The following is a 25,000-nucleotide window of genomic DNA, read 5'->3' as shown; positions in this document are numbered from 1 at the left end:
CTATATGCATCAAAGAGAAAAGGATCTATTTTGGTCTCTACACTTTTCATTTTCTATTACGTTTGGAGTCTAGCAGCAGGGGGTTTATACTCTAGGCAGCCCGGTTCCAAGATGGCCGTTTGAGTGTCAACATCGGTGTCCTGCTGCATGGAGCTTAAGGACGTCCGTGGAGCTTGTAGGAAACAAGGCGGCAACACCAGTGCCAAAAAACCCCACCCCCGCCTGTCCAAGGTATCGCACGCATTAGTCCCAAGAGTGTCACTTCTGAAGCTTTTGTACATGTCCGGATTATTCTAATTCAGATTTTGTCAAATTTTGAATGGATTTGGTTTTTCCCCCTTTAAAAAGGACAATGTTGGGCAGAACAAAGGAAGCGTTTGGTGCGTTCAGCCTCTTAAGGTAGATAGGCGAAGTGTTGCCGACAGACAGCTATCAGCTTACTACTCACTGTATTGACTATTGAGGGTCTGTATCTTACTGAACATCATTCTTGGTTTAATAGTATAACCAAGTTATGTCTTCTCACATATATTTTGACATTTTCAGTGAGATGCTAAGGCAGGTTTATGCCTTTTTTGTGTTTTGAGGAGTGTGTTCTTCGCTCTTAACCATGGTGGTTTTGACTGGCCTTTTTTAGAGGGTGGGGTCGGGGTGTCAGTCATTCAACTACTCTTGTGAGGTAAGACTTAAGTTTATAGTAATTGCCGTCCATACAGTAGTGTGTGTAGAGGTGAAGTCTAGCTTGCAGATCTGGGATCAGTCAAGTTGTGTAGTGGTTCATAATGACATCGGAGCAAGAACAGCAAGACGTGTAGCTGAACCAGCAGTGGAGTAATGTGAGTACAGTTCTCTTGGACAGATATCCAGCTCAACTTGAGTAGCAAATAGACTTAAGAAATTCTACGGTAGAATTGAAACTAGTCAGTACAGATAATTGGCATTAAAATGCTGTCGTTGGTGATCATAAACGTGAATCGTACATGAGTCAGTTCCAGAAAAGTGAGTGGGGGGGGGGGGGGAATGGTGTGTTTGAAATTACATGTTGTTTTGTTTTGAAGATGTTAGATTATTTAAGCAACAAAGGGTTACTGTTGATGTTTGTACAGTCCAGCACGCAGAGTTCTGATGTGGGCCTTACTGTCCCATTCTTTTATTTGTGTTTATTTGTTTTTTTGTTTTGTTTTTTTAGTTTCCTCTGTACAAAATATTTTGCAATAAATATGGAACTGTTTTATAAAGCTAAAACATGCTGTGAGATTCTTTTCTGTATGTAACTTGTAAACCTCCAAATATGTTCCATAAACAAGGGAATTGATGTATGCTGGTTGCAGGTATTAGTGGTCAAGTATGAAGCTTATTAACCTGACAACATCCAGAATGATAAAGGCTGAGAAGACTGTTTTGTTTTTTTTTGTTTGTTTGTTTTGTTTTTTCATTTTAATTTAATGTCATTTTGCCCAAAGGCATAAATCATTAACTGCAAAAAGGTCTTGTAATTGTTAGACTTTCACAGTAACTTTTGTGACCGATGTATAGATTGATAGAGTGAGTGATTGATTTGTAACTGCAAATGCACATGCTGTAAACATGGAACATCCTGCTGATCCCAGTGCACATGAAGGTTACCAGAGTGCCTGTAGAGCCCCATGTTGGCGATCTGCTAAATGTAAGTTACTCAATCCAGGTTCATGAGATGCTTCTCAGCAGAAAAGAAAGAATGAACTAAATTTATCCCGAAGGAGACTGCAGCATTACAGCAGCAGTAACACAAAACTGCAAACCTCAAAAACACATCTAACGAGAAGCCTAATAAAAGCCCTGACTATGGATTCACTCCAGAACAGTAGTGGGAGAGCATATCTCAGAGCAGGTAACCACTCTGCGCTATAACAGCAGATGTCTAAGAGTGAGCCAGAAACATGAAGAACATGGCTGAGCATTGACTGGATTGGCTGTAAGAATGTATACAAACTGATGCCATAAACTTGGATACTTTATTGCCTAGCTCTCTGTTAAGTCAATAAGACCATGAGGGTCTTTGTCCAGAACTCAGTGGAACACTGGAAGACAACACTACAAGTCAGCTCAAAGACAATTGCCCCGGGGACCACAAAGTGTGGTATATACCAGAGAATTGCAGTGTTCGACATAGTCTTCTCAGCCAGGTCATCAACAAGAGATGGATTCAGGGATGGATTGGGAGTTGGAGTACCATCAAACTCCTGCGCATGGACAACATCAAGATGCATGCCAAAATGAAAAGTGACATCAACTGACTAATCCACCTGACCAGGATCTACAGCAAGAACACAGGAGAAGTGTGGTCACTTGAGACGAGAGAGAATGCAGAAGGACTGGAAGAAGAGGCTCCAAGGAGTGTAAGGGACTAAGAAAGATGTCTAGCTCTTCTATGAAGATTCCTAGTGGCCCAAGTGGATGATAGATGACAGATAAATGGGAAGACTGATGAAGGAGCAGACTGTAACAGCATGGAAGTAGAATGAAGAAATATTAAAGTGATACAATGAAAAGAGGTGCAAAGTGCTATTTCGGGGACAGAAGTAAGCTTGTATGACTGACTTCTCCAAAGTGATCGATGTCTCACTTGGCTTCAGGAAGCAGAAAGAGTGAAGGACAGCCAAAGCTAAGATGACGTCATCTTTCTTGACAGCAGACTGGCAGTTCCAGGGTCCACCTACTGCCATTGTTTTGGACTGAGGTATCAGTGGGGGGTAGATAAGTTTTCTGGGAGTATAGACTGTGTTGTGGACGGTACCTTAAGGGGCTGTGGGGTGTGAGAACTGGGATTCGAGTAAGACCGATGGAAAAAAGTAACTATAGCTAGAGGTAGAGCTAGTAAGTAAGTTAGAACAAAAATAAGTGTAGATAGAGGTTTTAATATGTAATGTAAATACACTGCCTGGTCAAAAAAAAGGTCACACACACTAATATTTCGTTGGACTGCCTTAAGCTTTGATTACGGCACGTATTCGCTGTGGCATCGTTTCCACAAGCTTCTGCAATGTCACAACATTTATTTCTGTCCAGAGTTATGTTATTTTTTTTCCCCAAGATCTTGTATTGATGATGGGAGATTTGGACCACTGCGCAAAGTCTTCTCCAACATATCCCAAAGATTCTCAATGGGGTTCAGGTCTGGACTCTGTGGTGGCCAATCCATGTGTGAAAATGATGTCTCATGCTCCCCGAACCACTCTTTCACAATTTGAGCCTGATGAATCCTGGCATTGTCATCTTGGAATATGCCCGTGCCATCAGAGAAGAACAAAATTCATTGATGGAATAACCTGGTCGTTCAGTATATTCAGGCAATCAGCTGACCTCATTCTTTGGGCACATAACATTGCTGAACCTAGACCTGACCAACTGCAGCAACCCCAGATCATGGCACTGCCCCCACAGGCTTGTACGGTAGGCACTAGGCATGATGGGTGCATCACTCTGCCGCCTCTCCTTACCCTGATGCGCCCATCACTCTGGAACAGGGGAAATCTGGACTCATCAGACCACATGACCTCCTTTCATTGCTCTAGAGTCCAATCTTTATGCTCCCTAACCAGTTGAAGCTGTTTTTGCCGGTTAGCCTCACTGACAAGTGGTTTTCTTAATCCTACACAGCTGTTTAGTCCCAGTCCCTTGAGTTCCCTTGCATTGTGCGTGTGGAAATGCTCTTACTTTCACTATTAAACATATCCCTGAGTTCTACTGTTGTTTTTCTACGATTTGATTTCACCACACGTTTAAGTGATCGCCCATCACGATCATTCAAGATTTTTTTCCAACCACATTCCTTCCTCGTAGATGATGTTTCCCCACTGTTTGTCCACTTTTTAATAATACGTTGGACAGTTCCTAACCTGATTTTAGTAGTTTCAGCAATCTCCTTAGATGTTTTCTCTGCTTGATGCACGCCAATAATTTGACCCTTCTGAAACAGATTAACATCTTTTCCACGACCACAGGATGTGTCTTTCGACATGGCTGTTTAACAAATGAGAAGCTTCTCATTGCATTAGTTAGGATTAAATAACGTGTTCCCGTCTGAAACGTAATCACCCATGCAGTAATTATCCAATGGGAGGCGCTTACCTATTTGCTTAGTTAAATCCAGGTGGTGACCTTTTTTTTTTGGCCAGGCTGTGTATGTGTTAGTGCTTAGCCAAGAGAAGATACATGGATGCTTAGTCCACAGTCCGCTTAGATCGAGTAAAAATGTCTTATATGACCTTCAGTATCAAGGACACAAATGTCTGTAGTGGTTACACTCTTAATTTATCCACTGTTACTCCCTCACCTACAATTCACACCCAATGGTAACTGAAAACTGCACTTGGACTGAACAAGTGTATAGTACTATGGCACACTACAGAGAGTGGAGAGTACAGTGCTACTCAGAACTAGTGCTATTGACCTTCTTAATCGTTAGACAAGCATCATGAGCACTGATATCCCAGCCTTATGGTCACTCTGTATAAAGTCTTGTAGCAGTGGGTAGGATTGACCTCACATGCTGCTCCCTGATATGGCACATCTGTTTCAGTCTGTTGCTGAATGAACTGCTCTGATTCATCAGGGTTGTCCTGCACCAGGGCCCTGGAGTCAAACTCCCGTCCTTAGCACCATGGCCAAGCCATTTGAGAGCTGCTCAGAACCATGAACCAGATCTGTATGTGAAGTCCAAGGTGTACGGACTGAACAGAAAGGGAGGCAGTGCAGTTCCTTGCGGCACTCCTGTGCCGAACACAGCCATGTCTAGCAGAGTCCTGCAGCCTCACAAATTGTTCTACAAATAAGGCATCATTACTACAACTGGTGTTCACAAAGTGATAAGCTCGTCCGCCCAAATCACAAAAAAAGGTCTCACCAAGGCGTGCAGGCTAAACAGTGTTGAATGCACTGGAGAAATTAAAACAAACAATCTTCACAGAACTTCTCACACTAGCCAAATGTCACATGTGATACCATCTACAGCAATGCCGCCCTGGAAGGCGAACTGCAGGGCATCCATGGATGTTCTGACGTGGTCTTGGGTAAGCTAATAACAGCTTTACCATGACTCCATTATGTCAGATGTCAATGTCACTGGTCTAAAATCATATACTATATTAAGTTACTTTTTCTTGGGGTCTGGGCTCCAGGATTACTCACGACTAGTGCTACTGACCTCCTAGGACCGAACGTTTTCCACGTAACTGGAGAGACAGCAGTTTGCACTGTAATATACATTTAAAAACACCAGTTATAGCCATCTTATACTCCTATACATATCAGTAGTAAGAATCAGTCATGTAAAAAGCCTTTTATATCCCACTATCAGACATCTTTCAGGATCGCAGAAAAACTTTGACTTTCTCGCCCTCTAGTGATTAAAGTGCGCATACACGTATTGTGCGTGCTCCATCAAAGGGCGGTTGACTGAACGTAGCTACGTTCGATTAAAAAAAGCCAATAATAATATATAGCCTTAGATATCTTTATTTGATCAGCAAAATAAGGCGATGAAGGTCATTACAAATCTACAAATTGCTTATGTGAACAAATAGCCTATAGACTATTCTGATTTTACTATAAAGAAAATATTTTTATTTAACATGTAGGACACCTTTTTTTTTTTTAAAATAAGATAGTTAAACAGACTTAATTTAAAAAATCTTATTACACAACCGTGATGCAGCCGGCTTGGTTTACTTAATCCATAGGTGGCGAGCTGTACACACACTCGCCTTTTTTCGGGACATCTCCACGTCACTCGCGGCAGTCGGTTATGGCTGCGGTTCCGGGATTCAAAAACGAAGCCCTATTGACTCATGGGATGTGATTTTTTTCCTCGCCGTCCATGGTGTCCTAGCGGCCCTTTAAGAAACTACATATCCCACAAGTCCATGGTTTCGCGTAGGAACTCCCAGCTGGTTGAGTTTTCTGCAGCTTGACAGCCCTCTGAAACGGTTCGTTATTAACGGGCAAGGAGCGGAGAGGTGGTGAGGTGTCCGCAGTCATGAAGCTGCATTAGGATAAAAACGAAAACAGGCTCCGCCCTAAAATAAAACATCCCCAACACCGAGAGCTTAACTGGCGATAATGCAGCAATACAGAAGAATCTAATTTCACTGCCCCGACATCAGGTTTGTCGGCGGTTCCCTCCAGGTTGGATTCGCCCAGTGGTTTTGCCGTTCCTGTCCAAGCTGAAGCGCCGTCTCCGCCGAGGAAGATGTCCGTGGAGGGGATGCGGGTTACCGGCGCTGGGCCGGAGGGGATGCGGGCCGAGCTCGAACGCTTATCCCGGGAGCTGAGCGAGACGACCCGCGAGAAGATCCAGGCGGCCGAGTACGGGCTCGCCGTCCTGGAGGAGAAGCAGGCGCTGCAGCAGCAGTACGACGAGCTGGAACTCGAGTACGAGACCGTCCGTCAAGAAATGGACCAACTGAAAGAGGTAAACCAATTGCCCCGTCGCCTATTTCAACGGCTCGCCGTTTTTGGCAGGGAGCCTGTTATTTAAATAAGGCTCTCACGGCAGGAGAAATAGGCTGTCAGTTACCTAACGCGGTATTCGCTGCGATAAATCTACAGTTTTCCGGGTTTTATTATCGGTACTGAGGTGGTCCGATTCCTGACATTGTGTTGCTGCGCAATGCCGAGCTGTCGGGCTTTGGCAATCAGCAGCACAAGGTCAAACGACGGGGAGGCGGCTAAGATCAGCTTAAAGTCCTGTTCTCAACGCCTAGAATGCTCTAACACTACAGGGCTTTTATGAACATATTCAGATATTCAGGCATACCTCCACTTTATGTGACACACACACACACACACACACACACACACACACACACACACACATATATATATATATGAGAGCTCGTCTAAGTTCTGCGTCCCATACTGCATTAAGAAGCCTGCTTACTGTACAAATGGCCAATCTGTGTTGCTCATCTCAGTCCACGCTACTCAGAGTTTAGCTGCTCTGGGTTTTTCACACCACTGTTGGCAGTCCAAAGTGTACCACCTGCTCAGAAGAGCTAATATTTGCATCATTTAATGGATTTTGGCACCAAATCTATTAAATTACTCTTACAAAAAATTACTCCACCTGTATATGGTGTGTCTTGGTATTAAGAACTTTTTTTTCTTGTTCTGATCACCTTTTGTGTTCTGGATTTACTCACTGAATTGTTCCCTATCAGAAAGTTGCGATTTTCTGTTTTTGGCTATTGTGGATGAAAATGGCGGGCTGAGTTTTTAAAAAAAAGAATTCTGATGCAAAAAGTTTTTCCCGCCTGGAAAGAATGACAAGCAAGCCAAACAAGTTCCAACCTCCACAGGCATTCTGGGAATGCGAAGGCCCCCCCTCCATGCACAAGGCGGCAGATAAACGACAGCTCTGTACGGCATGCGGACTTCCTGCCTCCTGTAATCTCACTCGCTATCGGAGAGCAAGCCTCTTATTACCAGGCAGATGTTTGGCTTGTGATTCACGGAGAGAGAGAGAGAGGGAGAGAGAGAGAGAGAGAGAGAGAGAGAGAGAACGAGAGAACGAGAGAGAGAGAGAGAGAGAGAGAGAGAACGAGAGATAGAGAGAGGAGGTGACTGAGTTTGAAGGGTGACGAAGCGCTGGTGCAGCTGTTGTTCAAGCCCAGAGAGCTGCAGGCGGGCCCCACAGAAGTCGGCAGAATTTGGGGCGGACGGCGGCTCGGGGTTGCAAGCCCGTGTGTAAGCCCTCCTTGAAATAAACAGATAATAAAAAAGAAACAAACACACAACGAAGGGAGGAGTAAAGCTGCTGTCAATGCCGTTCAGTATTCTCCACAAACCCCTCTGTGTTGCCTGACCGAGGGTCTGGCTGAGCTGTTTCCTGTTTTGAGAGATTTCACTGGTTCTTTGAGGGGGCTGGATGATGACAGCTTCATTGCTGTTACAATTTGCTAATCCACATCATGTCCGGCCTGCGTTGATTTTTGCGCCAGCTTTGTCAGGCCCTTCACCTGACGAAGCTTTGCGTGTCTTCTCTGAGAATACGGAGGCAGAGGGCAGAGTGCATCAACTCGTATGTCCTTCCAGGATACGGCACGCAGATTTGAGTGCAGCAGAAAACTGAAGTTATCAAGAGGTCAAAGAATGCAGTGAGATATCTGATAAAGCTATTAATTGCAGTGAAATTCTCTCATTTTGACATTTTCCTTGCTTTCTTCTTAATGTCAAATGCTTTCTCTCACTCCCTCTCTCCTCCCTCGCTCTCTCTCTCTCTCCCTCCCTCCCTCCCTGTGTCTCTTTGGGGTTTCTGTTCAAGTGATTTCCCATGCATTCCAAAGGTTTTCCCCTTCCAATAAGAAAAACAGAAACTGGGTGCAGGCCAGTAAATCTTTCAGGCTGAAAACAAGCATGATGTGGCCAGACAGCCAGCCGCACAGACAGCAGGACGCGGCCGGTCTCAAAAGGCTTCGCCTTGTCGGGACAATCACCCCTCATTTCCTCCTCAGATGCCCAGGAGTCCTGCCGAGCTCACCTGAACTACAACTCCCACCACCGGCTTTTCGATTCAGACTTTCGCCTTTGACTAGATGTTTATTGGTCACAGTTTCAAAGGTTCACTCCCTCGTACCCAGAACCATGGTCGCTAATGGGAAACCTTTGCTGCTGAATGAATGTGTTGTTTGCTGCGTAGTCAAATAACAAAAATGTAATGCATTTATTATTACTGCATATCAAGGTGAAGATTAAAGGATAATCTCTAACCAGCGCAGCGGATGCCACCATGGCCCGCTACTGAAAGGTAAAGCACAGATAAATTATCCCCTCCGCCTGCGCTTCCACGGCACAGGTGTGGATCGTCTAGACTGGCGTCCACCCTCGCTGGCTGCACGGTAGGGGCAGCAGCACAAGGAGGTGTGTTGCCGCAAAGGCCTTTTATCCCTGTTGATTCTTCTTTCTTCTCTTATTGTCTCCCTCCTCGACCTTTTCCACTCTCCGTCCTCTATCTGTCTGTCTCTCCATCTTTCTTATATCCTTTCTTCTGTGTCCGTTAGACCAGAGGATGGAAGCGGAGCAGTTTCTTCTGTAGCGGCACAGGACACCATTTGCACACCACCATATATTACATTCTAAACATTCTGCAAATATAATGGCCTCGCAATACTATAAAGGATCATTTTTGAATACAAAAACTCAAATCAAAATGTCATCTTTCTTTAAATCCTTTTTGTCATCTCTGGGTATTCCATAACAATGTGGTCTTTTACGTAAATTACTCTAAAATGTGCGTGTGATTTTACGAGAGAGACAGGTGTGTGTGTGTGGGGCTTTATGATGCAGTATATTGTTGCAGAGTTACGTGGCTGTTCATCACAGCTGTGACAGTGTTGACCAAGCACAAACAGTCAGCATTGATCTCTTCTTCTCTTGATGGGTTTACACAACTAAGGCAACAGCACTGATTTACACCAAGGACAAGGACGTTCTAGCAGATGTTCTCATTCCTGTACACACACATACACACACACACACACACACACACACACATATATACACACACACACATATACACTTTCACAAAAGCTCTGCATTGTAGTTATTTAATGCTTTCAACCACAGATATCCTTTGTGCCAGCCGGTCTGTAAAACCAGGTCAGAATTTAATGACCTAGTTTCTCTCTCCACAAATCCACCGTCATTAAACGGTAAGAAACCCTCTGCTTTTCCAGTGAGGGGAAGCCTCTTTTCGGAGCCGACTGAATGTCGAAAGAAGATCCAAAATGGTGACGCACCTAAGGGTGGTCTAATGCAGTGTACAGCAGCCGGCTAGGAAACCTGCTACAGCAGCTGGAGCTAGGATGGGGACAGCCGGTCTGTTGCCTAGTAACAGAGTCGGGAATGTGCCAAGCCTCTGCAGTCACCTGGGACTGGGGGGGGAAATAAATAAATAAATAGATAGACAGACAGACAGACAAACAAACAAATAAATTTGCATGTCTGTAATGGTCATACTGTAGGTAGTGTGAAGCGATTATAAGGAGTGTAATCCTTCAGGCATCACAAGCCTATATAGAATCTTATTAAAGTGTGGATAATGTCAGACCACGTTTAGTCAAACACTGTCCAGTCTAGTACCATGCTAATACCAGAATACCGACATTCCTTTGTTGTGGTCTGGGAGTGTTTTTAGGAGCAAAATCCGACACCTGCTGGCTCTGCCCACCCTGCCGACGCCTCCTTCCCCACCAGTTCATCCGGTTTGACCTTTCCACGGACCCCCCCCCCCCCTCCCCTGCGCTGCCATTGGTCAGCCCCGGCCCGCTGCACTTCATTCTGCTCTGTGTGCCACATTTTGCTGTGCTGTGTCCACACACAGGTCGTGACCTCTCGTCGAGTAGTGCCCTGACTTCTGACACCAGCACGGTGTGCGTGTGTGTGTTGGGGAACACGGGTGTTGGCTAAAACTTGTTTGGGAAGTATCAAGGTTGCCTTGCCAGCAGTGAGTGATGAGTAATGAGGGCCCTCTGATGTTGACCAAAGATCACACTGCATGCTGTGACATTGTAATCGGAGAAGCGAGTAGCCACGTTTGGAGCAGAGAGTGTGACCGCGGGCCGAGGGTTAGGATGCGGGCGTCGGCCGGGCTGGATCACGGACGCTGACTCTTCCTTAGGGAGGCTGGCCGGGAATTTCACAAGAGCGTGCTGCTGGCCACGAAGACGTCGACACGCATACGCATCTGCGACACCCCCCCCTCCCTCTCCCTCCTGACCCCATGGCCGTTGCTATGACGAAGACCTTTGTGGTGTTGTGTGAAGAGCACAGTGAAAGCATTCATGGTGACACACACACACAGCTGTGTACCGGCATTGTCTGGGGTAATCAGTGTCGCATGTTTCCTAGTACACAGCCCATGCGCTTGGGCCAGTGATCCACGCAAACAGTACGCAGTAACTGGAAAACCAATCCAAATCATCCTGGCGTGGCGGAGGCGCTGTGAACAGTTGAAGGGTATCGTCCCAGGTGCCACCTGGGCTCCTGGGGTCAATCCAGGGGTTCCTTTTGCCCTCGGGAGGCTCCAGGCAGGTCCACCAAAGCTTACAACGGCACTCGGGCTTCAACTCTTTCGTTCCTCGGAAAGCGGGCGTCGCGTCGGCAAAAGCTCGTTCTCATTGGTCCACGCAAGGGGATGGTGCCAGACACCGGGCTCCATCCCAGGGTTTTGTTTTTTCGGGTGTGTAAATTAAGAGATTAGGACGAAGCCTGTCGCGCTTAGCAGACGAAAGGAAGCGTCCGTGTGAACGCGAGGAGCGTCAGTGAGGAGTGCTAGCGGTGCACGTGAGCGAGGACTCTCTGCTCTCTCCATGGTTTCTCAACCTCCCAGTGATCCTCGACGTGCATCAAAGCCAAAGCCCAAATAAAACTCTGAATAGAACGTCACACGGCTCTGGTTAAGACCACCGAGACCTGGAAGTGGAAAGGGTCGTGCTTTAGTGCCTCCTCACGAGTTCGAGTGAGACAGGGCTTCAGATGAAGGCTTGCCTCCATTGGAGCCTCAAAATGTTGCGCCGTATGTGTGTAGACCTGACAGTTAAAGGGGCAAAGAAGGGGTTTAGGAAATGTTCAGACGCATTTATCCAAAACGTTGTCTGGAGTTGTGGAGAGTAAATTGTGTGTAGAATGTAATATAGACTAGAGTATTCAATAGTACTACTTCTGTGTATTTGTTTGTGTGTGTGTAAGTCTGACAGCAGGGGTGTGTGTGTGTGTGTGTGTCAGCATGTGTGTGAGCCCTGGTGTAACATTTTATCCATGCTGTCATGGTTTCCATGTGCTTAAATGCCATCAAGGTTCATATTTTGTGACCGAGGACAATAGCACACACACTAGCCTGTGTGTGTCAGTGTCTATACATCTGTGTGTGTTTCAATTGATTACAGCGTCTCAGTTACCAAAAACCAGTACAATTACTCATTCTTCTCACTTCACAGCTGTGCTAACCACAGTAGTTTTTCCTTTGTTTCCTGCCGTGAAAAGAAACCCCGTTAACTTAATCCAGTAACGAAGTGGAATGTTTAAGATCTTTCCTGCGGTCTCCAGCCAGATCCTCCTTCCTACGCCACAAAACCCAGCCCGTGATGTCATGCGTGGACCCTGCCCAACCTTGACTCCGCGCACAGAGCGGATTCTTTAGCCCTGCCCTCCTGCTATCTCTGCCAGCCGTACATAACCAACAGAGCCGGCCACACATTTACACGTTGTTTACGTGTTCAGTTTGCATGTTCATTGTTCGCATGTCGAACAGTTGCCTGAGAACTCGAATGACTCCTCAGATGTGATTTTTACAGACGGCACACGGAAGCTTTCGAGTTTCCTCTTTGATCCTTTGTGCTTGTTCGGCTGATTTTGTTAGTCTCGCGAGACCAATTGACGTAATGCAGGCAGCGAAATCCAACCTATTGCTCCTGTCCCGTTGGGTGGGCGGGGTTGGGTGTGTCGATGGGGGTGTTTGGAGCAGTGGCATGTAGTGGGCGGAACCCTAAGCAGCTTTGTAACCTTCTCGGCTTCGCTCTGCTGACATCAGTAGCTTAAAGCCAGTAGCTAGTGTTTCTTTTGATGTTTAAGGCCCGACTGTTAGAAAAGACCAGAACTACTCCAAGGCCTAATTACACCGCACTTTGCATTTTGGCGTCCACTTTGTCTTGAAAACGGTGTCTGTTTGCTCCTGAAAACCTGTTCCCTGGCGTGCTGCCGAATCAGTCTGGAGCCGTTTTGGAGTCCTGCGAACCTGCCGCATGCAGCTCTGTGGGAAAATGCCTTTAAAGATGTAAATATCATGGCCCTGTTTCTACCGGTGGACCTCTGGCGCGGTATGCGCCCCTCTATACGGCACTTCCCCTAAAGGACCTCTTTACGGGCTTCATTAGGAAAGAGGCTCTTGTTTGGACCCACGTGTTGTCCAGCTCGGTCAGGGCCCGCTTGTCGGATCTCGCCTCACCTTCGCGGCTCTCTGCCCTACGCCAAGCAACTCCGTCGTGATGCCGCTGTCCTCTGGAAACCTGTCCAAATCGCAGAGCCGTGCCTTCGATGGCGGTTTTGTAATGGAAGCAGACCGAGAATAGACGTCACCCTCTGCGCGCTTCTCTCCCACAGGACGTTTACGCAAGCTGACGCACGCGGACGGACGGAGCAGGTGTGGCTTCTTCTGTACCCGTGCCAGAGCACTGTCTTTTATCAGAACTACAGGCAAAGGCTCAGAGAGACGCATCCACCTACCCACAATCCTCAGAGGCGCAGGAGTGCCGTGGCAACGAAGGCGCCTGCACGCTGCCCCGGGGCACGACTGCCTCCTCCACTCCACTCTCCGAGGACCCGCGTCCTGCCTCCCGGCTCCTAACCCCCCCTTCTCTTCCTGCCATTGTATTCCTGCTGCTTCCTGTTTACCTCAGCAAGGCCCTCTGGGTATTTGTGAAGTGTGGCATAGGATGGAAATAGCAGCAGCAGAGTACCGCGGAATGAAGAGCTGACAATACGAGCCGTGCCATTCCGTTGCTGCTTTCAGGCGTTGGCTTCCACGGCCGGCTTTTAATTCAAGCGACCTGGGGATCCAAGTGAACACGGGCACCGTGATGGTTCGGGACGGCTCAAAGTCGCCCCGGAATGGCGTTACACGCTTGATTCAGTGTGCAAATAGTTCAGGAACACACGACTGTAGAACGCACGGTGTGAGAGCACTGCAAGGCACGGAGGTGCGTGCGCGCACACACACACACACACACACACACACACACACACACACACAATGTTCAGTGTGTGTGAGGTTCTGAATGAGAAAAGAGTGAGGAAGCTAATTAGCATATTACCACGCGGGGGTGGGGGGTGGTAAGGGGCAGATGGTGGTTCCTGGTGGACTAGTCCAGATCGGTGGAGGGAGGGAGGGAGAGAGAGAGAGAGCGAGAGCGAGCGAGGACGACAGGAAAAAGAAACGAGTCACACTGAATTCATCAGTCTCCTGCTCCACCCACTCACGATTCACACAAGTTTGTGTGTGTGTGCGTGTTTGTGTGTGCGCGTGTGTGTGTGTGCGGCACGGAGGTGCGGTTAATCCCCAGTACGGGCAGCACACCCACACGGTAGGATGCCTCCATCAAACACCCTAAAGCTCACCCACCGCCCAGCGTAGGCCGACGGGCCAGTGGGGAAACCTCTCATGCCGTGTGTCTGTGAGGGGAAACCCAGTTTGCCAGTTTGAATCAGACGTGGCATTACTGGAGCTGCAGTGTGCAGTGTTGCATCTTCACGTAGATGTGCCAGGAAATTCTTATTTGGGCTTAAGGGTTGAGTCAGGGGTCTGACACATTCTCAGACACTTTGTAGCTAGCTTTTGTTCTTGCTCACTTATTCGTTTTATTCCTGTGTATACTGTGTTGTAGTTTATGTGCGCGCGCGTGTGCGTGCGTGCGTTCTTAATGCTTTGTCCATAAGATGCGTGTGAGCTCGACTGGCAGGTGGGGATGACAGAAATAGCCTTGGAATCAATAACAACAGGAAACAAGGCAGCAAAGTGTGTGTGTGTGTGTGTGTGTGTGTGTGTGTGTGTGTGTGTGTGTGTGTGTGGTCTGTTTGAAGGACTATTAGGATATTTGCCAGCCACTTTGCAATCCTTGAGAACTGGTGAGAGAGAGAGAGAGAGAGAGAGAGAGAGAGAGAGAGAGAGAGAGAGAGAGAGAGAGCGCGATAGATAGATAGATAGATAGAGAGATAGATAGATAGTGTGAGCCCTTTTGGACTTTCACTCAGACTGCCAACGTTTAAGAGGGAGGTGCAGTGTTCTAACCATCTGGCCCCATGCAGGTTGTCGCATGTTCAGAAGTCATTCCCGCGGTCCATAATAAATACCTCTGGGCTTCACCTCATCATAACAGCCTCCTCGTTCCCCATGCTCCCCATAAACCTGCCATTCTTGATTGATTGAGCATGTCTGGTCAGACTGTAATTATATTAATAAAGCAAGATAGCTGCTGTATCTTCACTGCCGAGTCCCCCAAACCGCACGCGAGTCCCAAACATCTGCTTCGGCAAATTTGAAAAACAAATATAAACAAGAACAAAACAAAAACAAACAAAAAACTAAGAACAAGAGTTTTGCTCGGTGTGTTTTAGGATCGTCGTTGGAATTGCTGAACTGTACCAGCCCTCCAGCCGTCTAAACAAAAGCTTGCGATCCAGGTTTGGGCTTCAGTACAAAAGTTCATTCGTCAGCACAAATCTCAGTTGGTTTTGCAGTGAGGAGTCTTTGTGTCGTATTGGACATGACAGACAAATCAGTGATGTTGCCTGGTAAATATAAAATGGTGGAAGCAAGTGTTTCTCTTGACCCTCTACTGATCCGGAGCGCTTGATCCCCTGTCCACATGGCCTTGGGATGCAAGCAGGAAGTGGTTTGGTTGGATAAGTCATCTGCGTGGGCCAGGGCTGGTGCCATGGGAATGTCGCGCTGAAGCAATACGGATGGGATAGTCACGGTGACTGGCCAATCAGGAGGCGATGAGTCGCGGCGCACATGGGATGCCGTGGAAGAAGATGCGTGTGTCAAAAATGTGTGGAGAGGAAATGGATAAAGACGACTAAGTGGCTATAGAAATGCGATGATTTGGACACCCCCCCCACACACACACATACACAACACACACACACAGCACGTGTCTCAGCTTTGCAAACAGCCATCTGTGTGCCTTGTGACCCTTATTCTGTCGCTCTTAGTTGGCATGGTAACCAATGATGAAGCCAGAGCCATGGCTTCATGGTAGTGGGTTGTTGTGATAGTGGGTTATTGTGGTAGTGGATTATTGTTGTAGTGGATTATTGCTGTAGTGGGTTATTGTTGTAGTGGGTTGTTGTGATGGTGGGTTATTGTGGTAGTGGATTATTGTTGTAGTGGGTTGTTGTGGTAGTGGGTTATTGTGGTAGTGGGTTGTTGTGGTGGGTTATTGTGGTAGTGGATTGTTGTGGTGGGTTATTGTGGTAGTGGATTATTGTAGTGGGTTGTTGTGGTAGTGGGTTATTGTGGTAGTGGGTTGTTGTGGTGGGTTATTGTGGTAGTGGATTATTGTAGTGGGTTGTTGTGGTGGGTTATTGTGGTAGTGGATTATTGTAGTGGGTTGTTGTGGTAGTGGGTTGTTGTGGTGGGTTATTGTGGTAGTGGATTATTGTAGTGGGTTGTTGTGGTAGTGGGTTATTGTGCTGGTGGGTTGTGGTAGGATAGAAAGCACAACTTCAAATTTAGGTTTTAATTCAGGTGTAGTTTTTGACCTGGTAAGAGAACAATATCGTGGATAAGAGTGTGTTCTGCGCAGCACACACACAGAGCTAGCACAGAGTGTGCCCGATATCTTCAGCAGTGCATGGTGTGGCACACTGTGTGTGCAGAACACCTGACTGGGGGGTGAAAGTGTGTGTGTGTGTGTGTGTGTTGGGGGGGTATGGGGTGATCTGGCTTTCTTCCAGTGCACTCTGGGGCACTCTGCTCCATTCTCTTCTCCTCCCTCAGCTACCATATCACTTCTCCATCTTCTTTTCTACACACAGACATCCACACTTACAGAGAGTGAGTGTGTATGTGTGTGTGCGTGTCTGTGTGTGTGTTCTGATCCTTTCTCTCATGGACTTGAATTGGTGCTTTGTTGTTTATGAATACCTTTCGCTCAGTAGTTGTAGTGGGTGATGAGACACTGGACTCACGGGCACACAGACACACTCATGCTTCCTTTCACCTTCCTCCAGTACTAGCAACGTGAGTGAAAGAGGGTTCATACTTCCTCCACTCTCCCTCTCCCTCTCTCTCTCTCTCTCTCTCTCTCTCTCTCTCTCTCTCTCTCTCTCTCTCTCTCTCTCTCTCTCTCTCTCTCTCTCTCCCTCCCACCCTCCCTCTGGATTCTGGATTTACTGTGCATGATGGAAGTTCTACATTTAGATGGAACACCCATTACTTGTGTGAGATTACACAATTTAGCGCATTGGATTTTAGAAGTGAGCATGTGTGTGTATGTGTGTGAGAGAGAGAGAGAGAGAGAGAGAGAGAGAGACATGAGGGTAGTATGTTTGTTTATTTATTTTTGCTTGCAGAGGACCTTCTGAGTTTAGCGGCATGATGCAGGAAAACATGAATAACCCCCCGTCTGCCCACACACACACACACACACACACACACACACACACACTCCAGTTATTCCACATATTTCGCAGAGGCAAGTTCGCCCTCCCCCTCATTTGCATGACTAGCATTAAAATCTCCCCACAGCTGCAGCTGGCTGGGGTTCCTCCACCCCCCACCGCTCACTAGCGCACGGAGTCATTACTGTCCACAACCACCAAAACCCCCACCTCACTTTCCCATTCCACTGTTGCAGGAAGATCAAACCCACTTTCCTAAGTCAGGGCTTTATCTGTGGCTGTGGCGAGCAGAGGCGGGTGAGCGCACACAGAGCGTGCTCGGCTGTGGGCGGACCTGCTGCCACAGCTGCCCTGCAGGCACCAGCCCACACAGGCCGTGTGGCGTGTCATTATTTTTACATTCCCACGCCTTCTTCAGCGTGTTTGGAGTATATACTGAGCTCGCTGTAGCGGTATGTACGGAGATTACTGCTGTGTGTGTGTGTGTGTGTGTGTGTGTGTGTGTGTGTGTATTTTATTGGAAACTCCCCTCTGCACTGCAGTGGCAGTTCAGCCTGCACACAGAAATTCCTCTCTCTCTCTCTCCTCTCTCTCCTCTCTCTCTCCCTCTCTCCCCCTCCCTCTCTCTCTCTCTCCTCGCTCTCTCTCTCTCCCCTCTCTCTCTCTCTCTCCCCTCTCTCTCTCTCTCTCTCTCTCTCTACTGACTGCATCCCTTTTGTTTCTTTTAGTCATCTTGTATATTGTCCTCAGGGTGGGATCAAACAGTCCGGGACACCCAAGCGTTCAGGGTTCAGAATAAAAGCTGCAATCATGCCCATCTGACAGTAAATAAGACGTTTCAATTTCAAGAGCTTATACCTGTTTATAGCTGCATTATGATGCAGAAATGGCACACTGCTGCAATGGCAGGACCTCCATTGTCTTGAGGAACCAGAGCAGGTCTCCTGTCAATGTCCTGCTCTACTTATCGTTCTCCTGCAGGGCACACTGGGAAAGGGATTGTATTGTTTGTGTTTGGCATGCATGTGTTGTTGTTATTGCCTGACTGTTGGGAGTACCTGGTATGCGTTGGACAGGGTGGAGCAGGGTGCGTATGGAGGGAGGGAGGGAGGGAGGGAGGGAGGGAGGGAGAGGGAGAGAGAGAGAGAGAGAGAGAGAGAGAGAGAGAGAGAGAGAGAGAGAGAGAGAGAGAGAGAGAGAGAGAGACCCACCTTCCCCCGAGGTCTGCATGTCAGGCCCGCGTGAAACTGCCCAGCTTCTGTCCTCCCGTGGGTGCGGCGGTGCCCTGTGCGGGTGGCAGGCCTGGCTGGCGATTGCCATCAGGGCGGGAGGCAGCGCTTGGCAGCGACCTCGCGTGTGTCGTTAGCCCACCCAACCTGTTCGACTGCCACGTTTTGTCCCACGTGCATGTCAATTTCAGCAACGTCGCACAAAAGCGTAGCTCCCGCACTCCCTCCCTCGGCGACATGACGGCAACCACTGCTGCCTGCTTCCCTTGCCGTGCGGTGGGCGTGTGCGTGGGCGTGTGCGTGTGCGCGCGAGGGGAAACGGTGCTGACCTGCTAAAAACGGCAGCATTTCTGGTGCTGCCTGTGAAGCGCACGCAGGATGTCTGATCCTTGTGAGACGAGCCGTTTCAGTAAGTTCCCAGCGAGCGGATTTGATTTCGAGATCTAATGGTTCCTAAACTGCCTGCGTTTCTTCGAGATCAGTATCAGTATCAAACTTCTCCTCTCCCTGCAGGCTTTCGGGCAGGCCCACTCCAACCAGCGGAAGGTGGCAGCAGACGGGGAGAGCCGGGAGGAGTCTCTGCTCCAGGAGTCGGCGTGCAAGGAGGCGTACTACGAGCAGCGCGTGCAGGAGCTGCAGACCGAGATACGGCAGACGCGCGTCGCCCTGTGCAACGCACAGGCCGAGAGCGAGCGCCTGAGCACGGTCGCTCAGGAGCTCCGCGAGGTGAGGGGCGCCGTGGCGTGACCTCACGGTTAAAGGAGCGCGTGAGGCTGGCACCTTTTAAGGGCACAGTTAAAGGCACTTTTAAGGGCAGACTTCCCCACCAGTTTTCAGTCATTGTTAGCGTTTTGATACAATGGTACCACAGTGGAAAACCCCCCCCACACCCCCCCACACCCCCCCCCGCCTTCTTAGTTACTTTGTGGTAGGTTCAGCCTATTGTAGCTGTATGAAATAGACATGGACAGACATCACACATGGCGAAAGCGTGTGAGATGGACTCGCGGGCGGCTATTGGAGCGTCCCTGCCCTGGGGACCCCACTAGCCGCGGCTTATTGGCCATGCCTTCGTGCCAGGAGAGGTCCCAGCCTCAGCCGCTGCTCCATAACCCAATAAGAACTGAAGGCAGTGGCACACACACACACACACACACACACGCACACGCTCTTATGCATGCAGAAATGTCCAAGATCCTGTTATTGCTGGGCATAAATACCCTGGCTAACTGACCTGGGGCAGTTCCATGATTATTTTGTAATAAGGAGCTTAAAGTTTCTTTTTGAGCTAGTGTTGAGTAGGTAGTGGTCAGGACTGGCAGAGCAAAGTAAAAATTACACACGTAGCTCTGCTTTCTGATGTAGAACAAGAAAACAGATCTATGTTGTAGCTTCCCAGCTACTTCCAACGTGATGTCATCGTTTACGACCGCAGTGAGTTACGTAGCCCTAATATGTCAATTTGGTATTTAATATGTAAAACTATGTTATACTTTCCATGTAAGGTAATATCAGTTTTAGTATGTAATATTATTACTTATTCCACATCGCTGTAGGGTTTTATTGCTAACGGTTACTAGCTGCTTTGAATACTATTTGAAACAAGAATACCTAGCGGTGATGTCATTGCAATGCCAAACTGGTGAATTTGATTTGCTTGTGTGCGTGTGTATTGCACTAATCCTGTTATGAAAACTATACTCATTATTGAATATGGCCCATAATTACTGCAACATTTCAACAGTCGATCACTCACCTGCACACGATGGGAAGATCAGTGTTCAGAGTGCATGTGCATTTGTGTCTGTTTTGCACTGATTCTGTTCTAAAACTACTCATTATTGATTGCAGCCCTTAAATCACTGCAACATTTCAACAATCCTTCACCCAGACTAACAAATTTAAACACACACACTGTTCAGTGACAGAGTGCATGTGCATTTAAACCCATTTACATTCATGGCATTTAGCTGACACTTTTATCCAAAGCAACTTACAACTATGACTGAGTACACCTTGAGCAACTGAGGGGGGTCTTGCTCAGGAGTCCAACAGTGGCACTTTGGCAGTGGTGGGGCTTGAACCAGCAACCTTCCGATTACTAGTCAAGTAGCTTAACCACTGCCCGATTATCCCACATGTCATATATGGGTCTGCTAAACTGAACCAAAAACCAGAGACGCAGACGATCATACCGTCGTCTTCTCAGTGCAGCCGTGATCTACATTTAACTCTCCCTGAACGCATCTCCCCGCGTCAGAAAAGAGGAAACGGCCTTCTTAGAACCGGTGAAGAGACAACTCCACATTCTGGCCGTCTTGTTTTTGTGACTCCACATTCTGGCTGTCCTCAAGTGTCTTTAGGGAGCGTCTGCACCCATCCTGCTAACCCCCCCAAGTCAAGCACTAATATGTCAAGGGATGAGGTTACTTTAGATAGATGTTGGTTATATAATCTGTGAAAATTATGTTATAGTTTCCATGAAAGATAATATTAGTACGTAATATTATTGTTACTTATTCCGCGTTGCAGTGGCGTTTTATCGCTAATGGTAACTAGCTGCTTTGCACGCTAGTTAATACAAGGTGACATCAGAGAAGTAATGGCGAAAGGCTGTTTTATTTTAGACGTTTAGTTTGATTGCGAGATATCATTAGTCTTTTTCCCCTCTGTTTGCAGTGCCAGACCGCCCGCGCCTTAACCCTAGCGTACACTCCCTTGTCTGAATAATACCCGCGATATTCCGTTTGTCAGAGCCCTTTCTGCGTCTTGCTCTGCATTGCCGGCGCTTGGGTCGTCCGTTGCGGTTGTGTATTAATAATTCATCTTGAAGTGTTTTTTTGCGTGCTTTTTTTAGTACTCTCATAGCGGAAGAGGAAGAGGGTGATGACCTGCGACTTGTTTTCCAACAGGCTACTGCTGGCTAAAGAGCACAGGACGCGCGGCTGACGGGGGGCGGGGCCCGAGGGGGCGGGGCTGGAAGGGGCGGGGCAGGTGGCGTGCATTTGCGGAAGGTCACGCATAAATCTCGCACCTCAGTTACAGCTGTAGGGCGCTAAATGTCCTACTGCGGGGGTGAGGAGGCAGAGAGGGGAGACCCTCCTAAATCTGCCACCGAGGAGAAGGAGCAGAGAGGGGAGGCCGAGGAAAAAAAGAGAGAAACGGACAAAGGCAAAACAAAAACAAGACGGCCAGAATGTGGAGTTGTCTCTTCACCGGTTCTAAGAAGGCCGTTTCTCTTTTCTGACGCGGGGAGATGCGTTCAGGGAGAGTTAAATGTAGATCACGGCTGCACTGAGACTGCAGTGAGAAGACGACGGTATGATCGTCTGCGTCTCTGGTTTTTGGTTCAGTTTAGCAGACGGTTTCTTGGCCCACATATGAAATGGGGATAATTTACAAGTAGAAACAAATCTTTGTCCAAGCTACTTTTAAATGGGTTTAAATGCACATTGCACTCTGTCACGGAACTGTGTGTGTTGTGCGTGTGCGCGTGTGCGTGTGTGTGTAAAGTGATTAGTCTGGTTGATGGACCATTGAAATGTTGCAGTGATTTAAGGGCCGTATTCAACAACAAGAGTGTTGTTTAGAACAGGATCAGTGCACAACACGCACACACACGCACACAAAAGCCCATAACCACCATATATTTGACGTGACCCCCACCGCCCCAAGCCCCACGCCCCACACTGCTCCACTGTTCTAAGTGAATCTCATTTGTCTCAGAGAGCCGGGGGCGGAGCCGTCCATGACCTTGAGATCACGTTACAGCAGTTGTAGTCTCTCGGGAGGTGATGGAAGCACAGCCCTCGCCCGCTCACAGCCGCTACAGCTTACGGTTTCCAGAAAAGCCCCCCGCAGCCCCCCCCCGCTGAAGAAAATGGCGCCAGTACTGGCTTTGTCTGACCTGGGGTCAGCGATGGAGCGCCGCTTAAAAGCGGTTTCTTTTTCCCGACACATGTTTTGAGGCTGCTGCAGAGATGGTCTTCCCGCGCACGTACGCGTGTGCACGCGCGTGATTGGCGCAATCCACCAGAGAGAATGCATGACCTGAAGGCAGCGATATTATGCCTGTTTTTACCACAGCCTTGTTGTGAAAGACAGATGTGTGTGTGTGTGTGTGTGTGTGGGGGGGGGGGGTTTGAAATAAACCAGGCCAAGAGAGGAATGGGTTGGATGGATGGGCAGAATGAAGCAGTGAGTTGGGGGATGGTGTGTGTGTGTGTGTGAGTCTCACACGCACGCATGCACACACAGTAAGAGACAGAGCGAAAGATGGAAAGAAGCCAGAGGAGAGATGGGGGAGGAGTGTCGAGGATGTGCCGTCATGTCTCGTGCTGCGGGGAAAACTCTGTACTTCCAAGAAAAAAATCCGAGCCAGAGAAGAAAATGGCACATGAAAAGTAACCAGAACACACGGGCCACCGGTGACCACATCCACACCTGAACTCACCTGTTCAGTCCATTCATCTTCTGGTAGACTAATCTTATAAACTTTGCTCTATAAAACATAGTACTTCAGTCATTTTAAAAATGTCTTGACGACAAATATTAGGAATATTTGATGTTTTTAAGCCACTCGTTTGGGCTAGGTCATTTACTTTCTCCCGCTCTCTCTCTCTCTCTCTCTCTCTCTCTCTCTCTCTCTCTCTCTCATTCGCTCGCTCGCTCACTCGCCCGACCACCCAACCGATCCTGCATTTACCGACGTGTTTACCCTCAGTTTCTTGTTCATTCAGAAGCTAATGAAATATAGACTGCGTGCAGCTGCCCCGCGTGCCCCCAGGAGCTGGGCGCACCCAGTGGGGCGGATTGAAATGGCGAGGGAACCTTCCTCCCTTCAGGCAAGCTCTGTGGCAGCCTGCCTGCTGTTGTGGTCAGCTAGCGCAGATAAATATTCAACAGTGTCCCCAGTGTAAGTCAGGGTCCATGAAGTGCAGCCAGCCATTTCGAAAAAAAACAACACAGCCCCAGTCATTGTGTACATCAGAGGCAATGTACACACAGTCACATGTAACATGTACAAAGGCTCCAATTTCTTAAATGTGTTATGCTAATTTTAGTGCCCCGGGACCCGGGAGTGTAAATAAAAGGCTCACAGCTGATGCACGCCAGTCTCCGGGGAGGCCTCAATCACCTGCCTGAGTTAAATACCCACCGTTTACAGACAGGCATACATCTGGATACCTCAGGCTGTATCTGCGGTTCCTGTGAGTCTTTTGTTTTGTTTTGTTTTTTTGCTTGAGGCCCAAATCAGGGGCTGGGTCATGGTCCTGTTTTGCATCCTGATTGGATTTGGGTGTAGCTGTAATCAGTTCTGACTGGCGCTCGATATTCATAAAAGCGTGCGGCGACGACCTTTTGTGACCTCTGGCAGAATGGCGCAGGGGCAGCGTGCGAGAAGGAGAAAAGCTGGACAGACAGATGGACGGACAGTGCAAGAGGATGTGTGGTGTAATGTTTGTTAAATCAGCGGTAGAGAAAACATGGTAGCACATGGTGGAATGAACTCATGCCTTCCCTAGATCCTAACTAACAGTCAGGGTGAAAAATATCTGTACGACAGACACGTGCGCACACATCAACAAGTGGAGCAAATAATCAAATACGCTGTTGTGGCGTGTGAATCTGATCGATCATATGGTCACTACAGAGTAAACAGACAGATAAAGAGGGTGACTCTTCTATACCCTTGGGGTGTTTATTTCTCATGGCCTCTCTGTCTGTAAATACATGTGGGGTGTGTGTGTGTGTGTGTGTGCGCTCGGGGCCTCTGTAATACATGTGGTGTGTATTCTCAGGGCCTCTCTGTCTGTAATACGTGTGTGTGTGTGTGTGTGTGTGTGTGTGTGCTCACAGCCTCTCTGTAATACACGTGGTGTGTGTGTGTGCTCACGGCCTCTCTGTAATACACGTGGTGTGTGTGTGTGCTCACGGCTTCTCTGTAATACATGTGGTGCGTGTGCAGTAACAGTGATTAACAGAGCCGACGACAAATATTCGTCATCAGGACATCATGCTTGGAAAACACACTGAGCTAATTTGTCTGACTTTGTGGCTTGCATCTCTTTGAAAGAAAGGGAGATTTCGGGAGGCGGGAGGTTAATTGTCCCTTTTTGTCTTTCTGCATGTGAGCTACATTAGTAGCACTCTTCCCGCCACTGTTTATTAAACCACGCAAACACAAATTACCGGTTCAGCCAGAATGAACGTTTGCAGCTGTTAAAAGTGTAACGGCACCACAGCTGTTTTCGAATCCGAGTACGAGGGTGGAGTGTGTCAGAACATACCGAAGAGATCGCCGTGATTAGGAAATCGGCCAACAGGTCTGGGGATAAGCGCTTTTCTGCTCTTTTATTCCTGGGCCAGCACAAATAAACGAGGCACCAGTAAAACTGATCTGCTGGCCCGGGAGCTACCGGAGGAAAAAAAAACCCGTTATGTGGGACGCTGCCGACGCGTTAAACTCGTCATCCGGAACAGGTGCCAGACTATGATGCCCGCACCGAGGCTTGGATTGCTACACAGCCAATCCAGGATTGGATTGCCAATCCAGTCAAATGTTTTGCTAAACCTGGAGCTGTTGGGATTACGGACCCCGTGGGATGTCAGTG

The 25,000-nt window shown here is 48.1% G+C and overlaps 2 protein-coding genes across 3 annotated transcripts in view; both read left to right on the top strand.

Annotated features, from left to right (window-relative positions):
• mib2 (mindbomb E3 ubiquitin protein ligase 2) overlaps nt 1-1,245 on the top strand; it is a 44,232-nt gene extending 42,987 nt beyond the window's left edge. Inside the window, exon 19 of the mRNA XM_035536347.1 lies at nt 1-1,245. This exon is cut by the window's left edge and continues 2,097 nt beyond it. The gene's annotated coding sequence lies outside the window, so the exon portion shown is untranslated.
• A 4,245-nt stretch (nt 1,246-5,490) lies between these two features.
• The window catches only part of zgc:171572 (protein bicaudal D homolog 2), a 38,116-nt gene continuing 18,606 nt past the window's right edge, over nt 5,491-25,000 (top strand). For both annotated transcript variants that reach the window (XM_027015001.2, XM_035536352.1), the window contains exons 1-2: nt 5,491-6,451; nt 18,900-19,112. In XM_027015001.2, the coding sequence (XP_026870802.2) occupies nt 6,230-6,451; nt 18,900-19,112 (435 nt within the window). In that variant the 5' untranslated portion in view covers nt 5,491-6,229. The remainder of the gene's footprint in view (nt 6,452-18,899; nt 19,113-25,000) is intronic.

This window comes from Electrophorus electricus, chromosome 18 (assembly GCF_013358815.1).
Source record: "Electrophorus electricus isolate fEleEle1 chromosome 18, fEleEle1.pri, whole genome shotgun sequence".
In the NCBI taxonomy this organism is placed as follows: Eukaryota; Metazoa; Chordata; class Actinopteri; order Gymnotiformes; family Gymnotidae; genus Electrophorus; species Electrophorus electricus.
The sequence above is the reverse complement of the archived record's forward strand: the minus strand, read 5'-3'. Positions and strand labels throughout refer to the sequence as shown.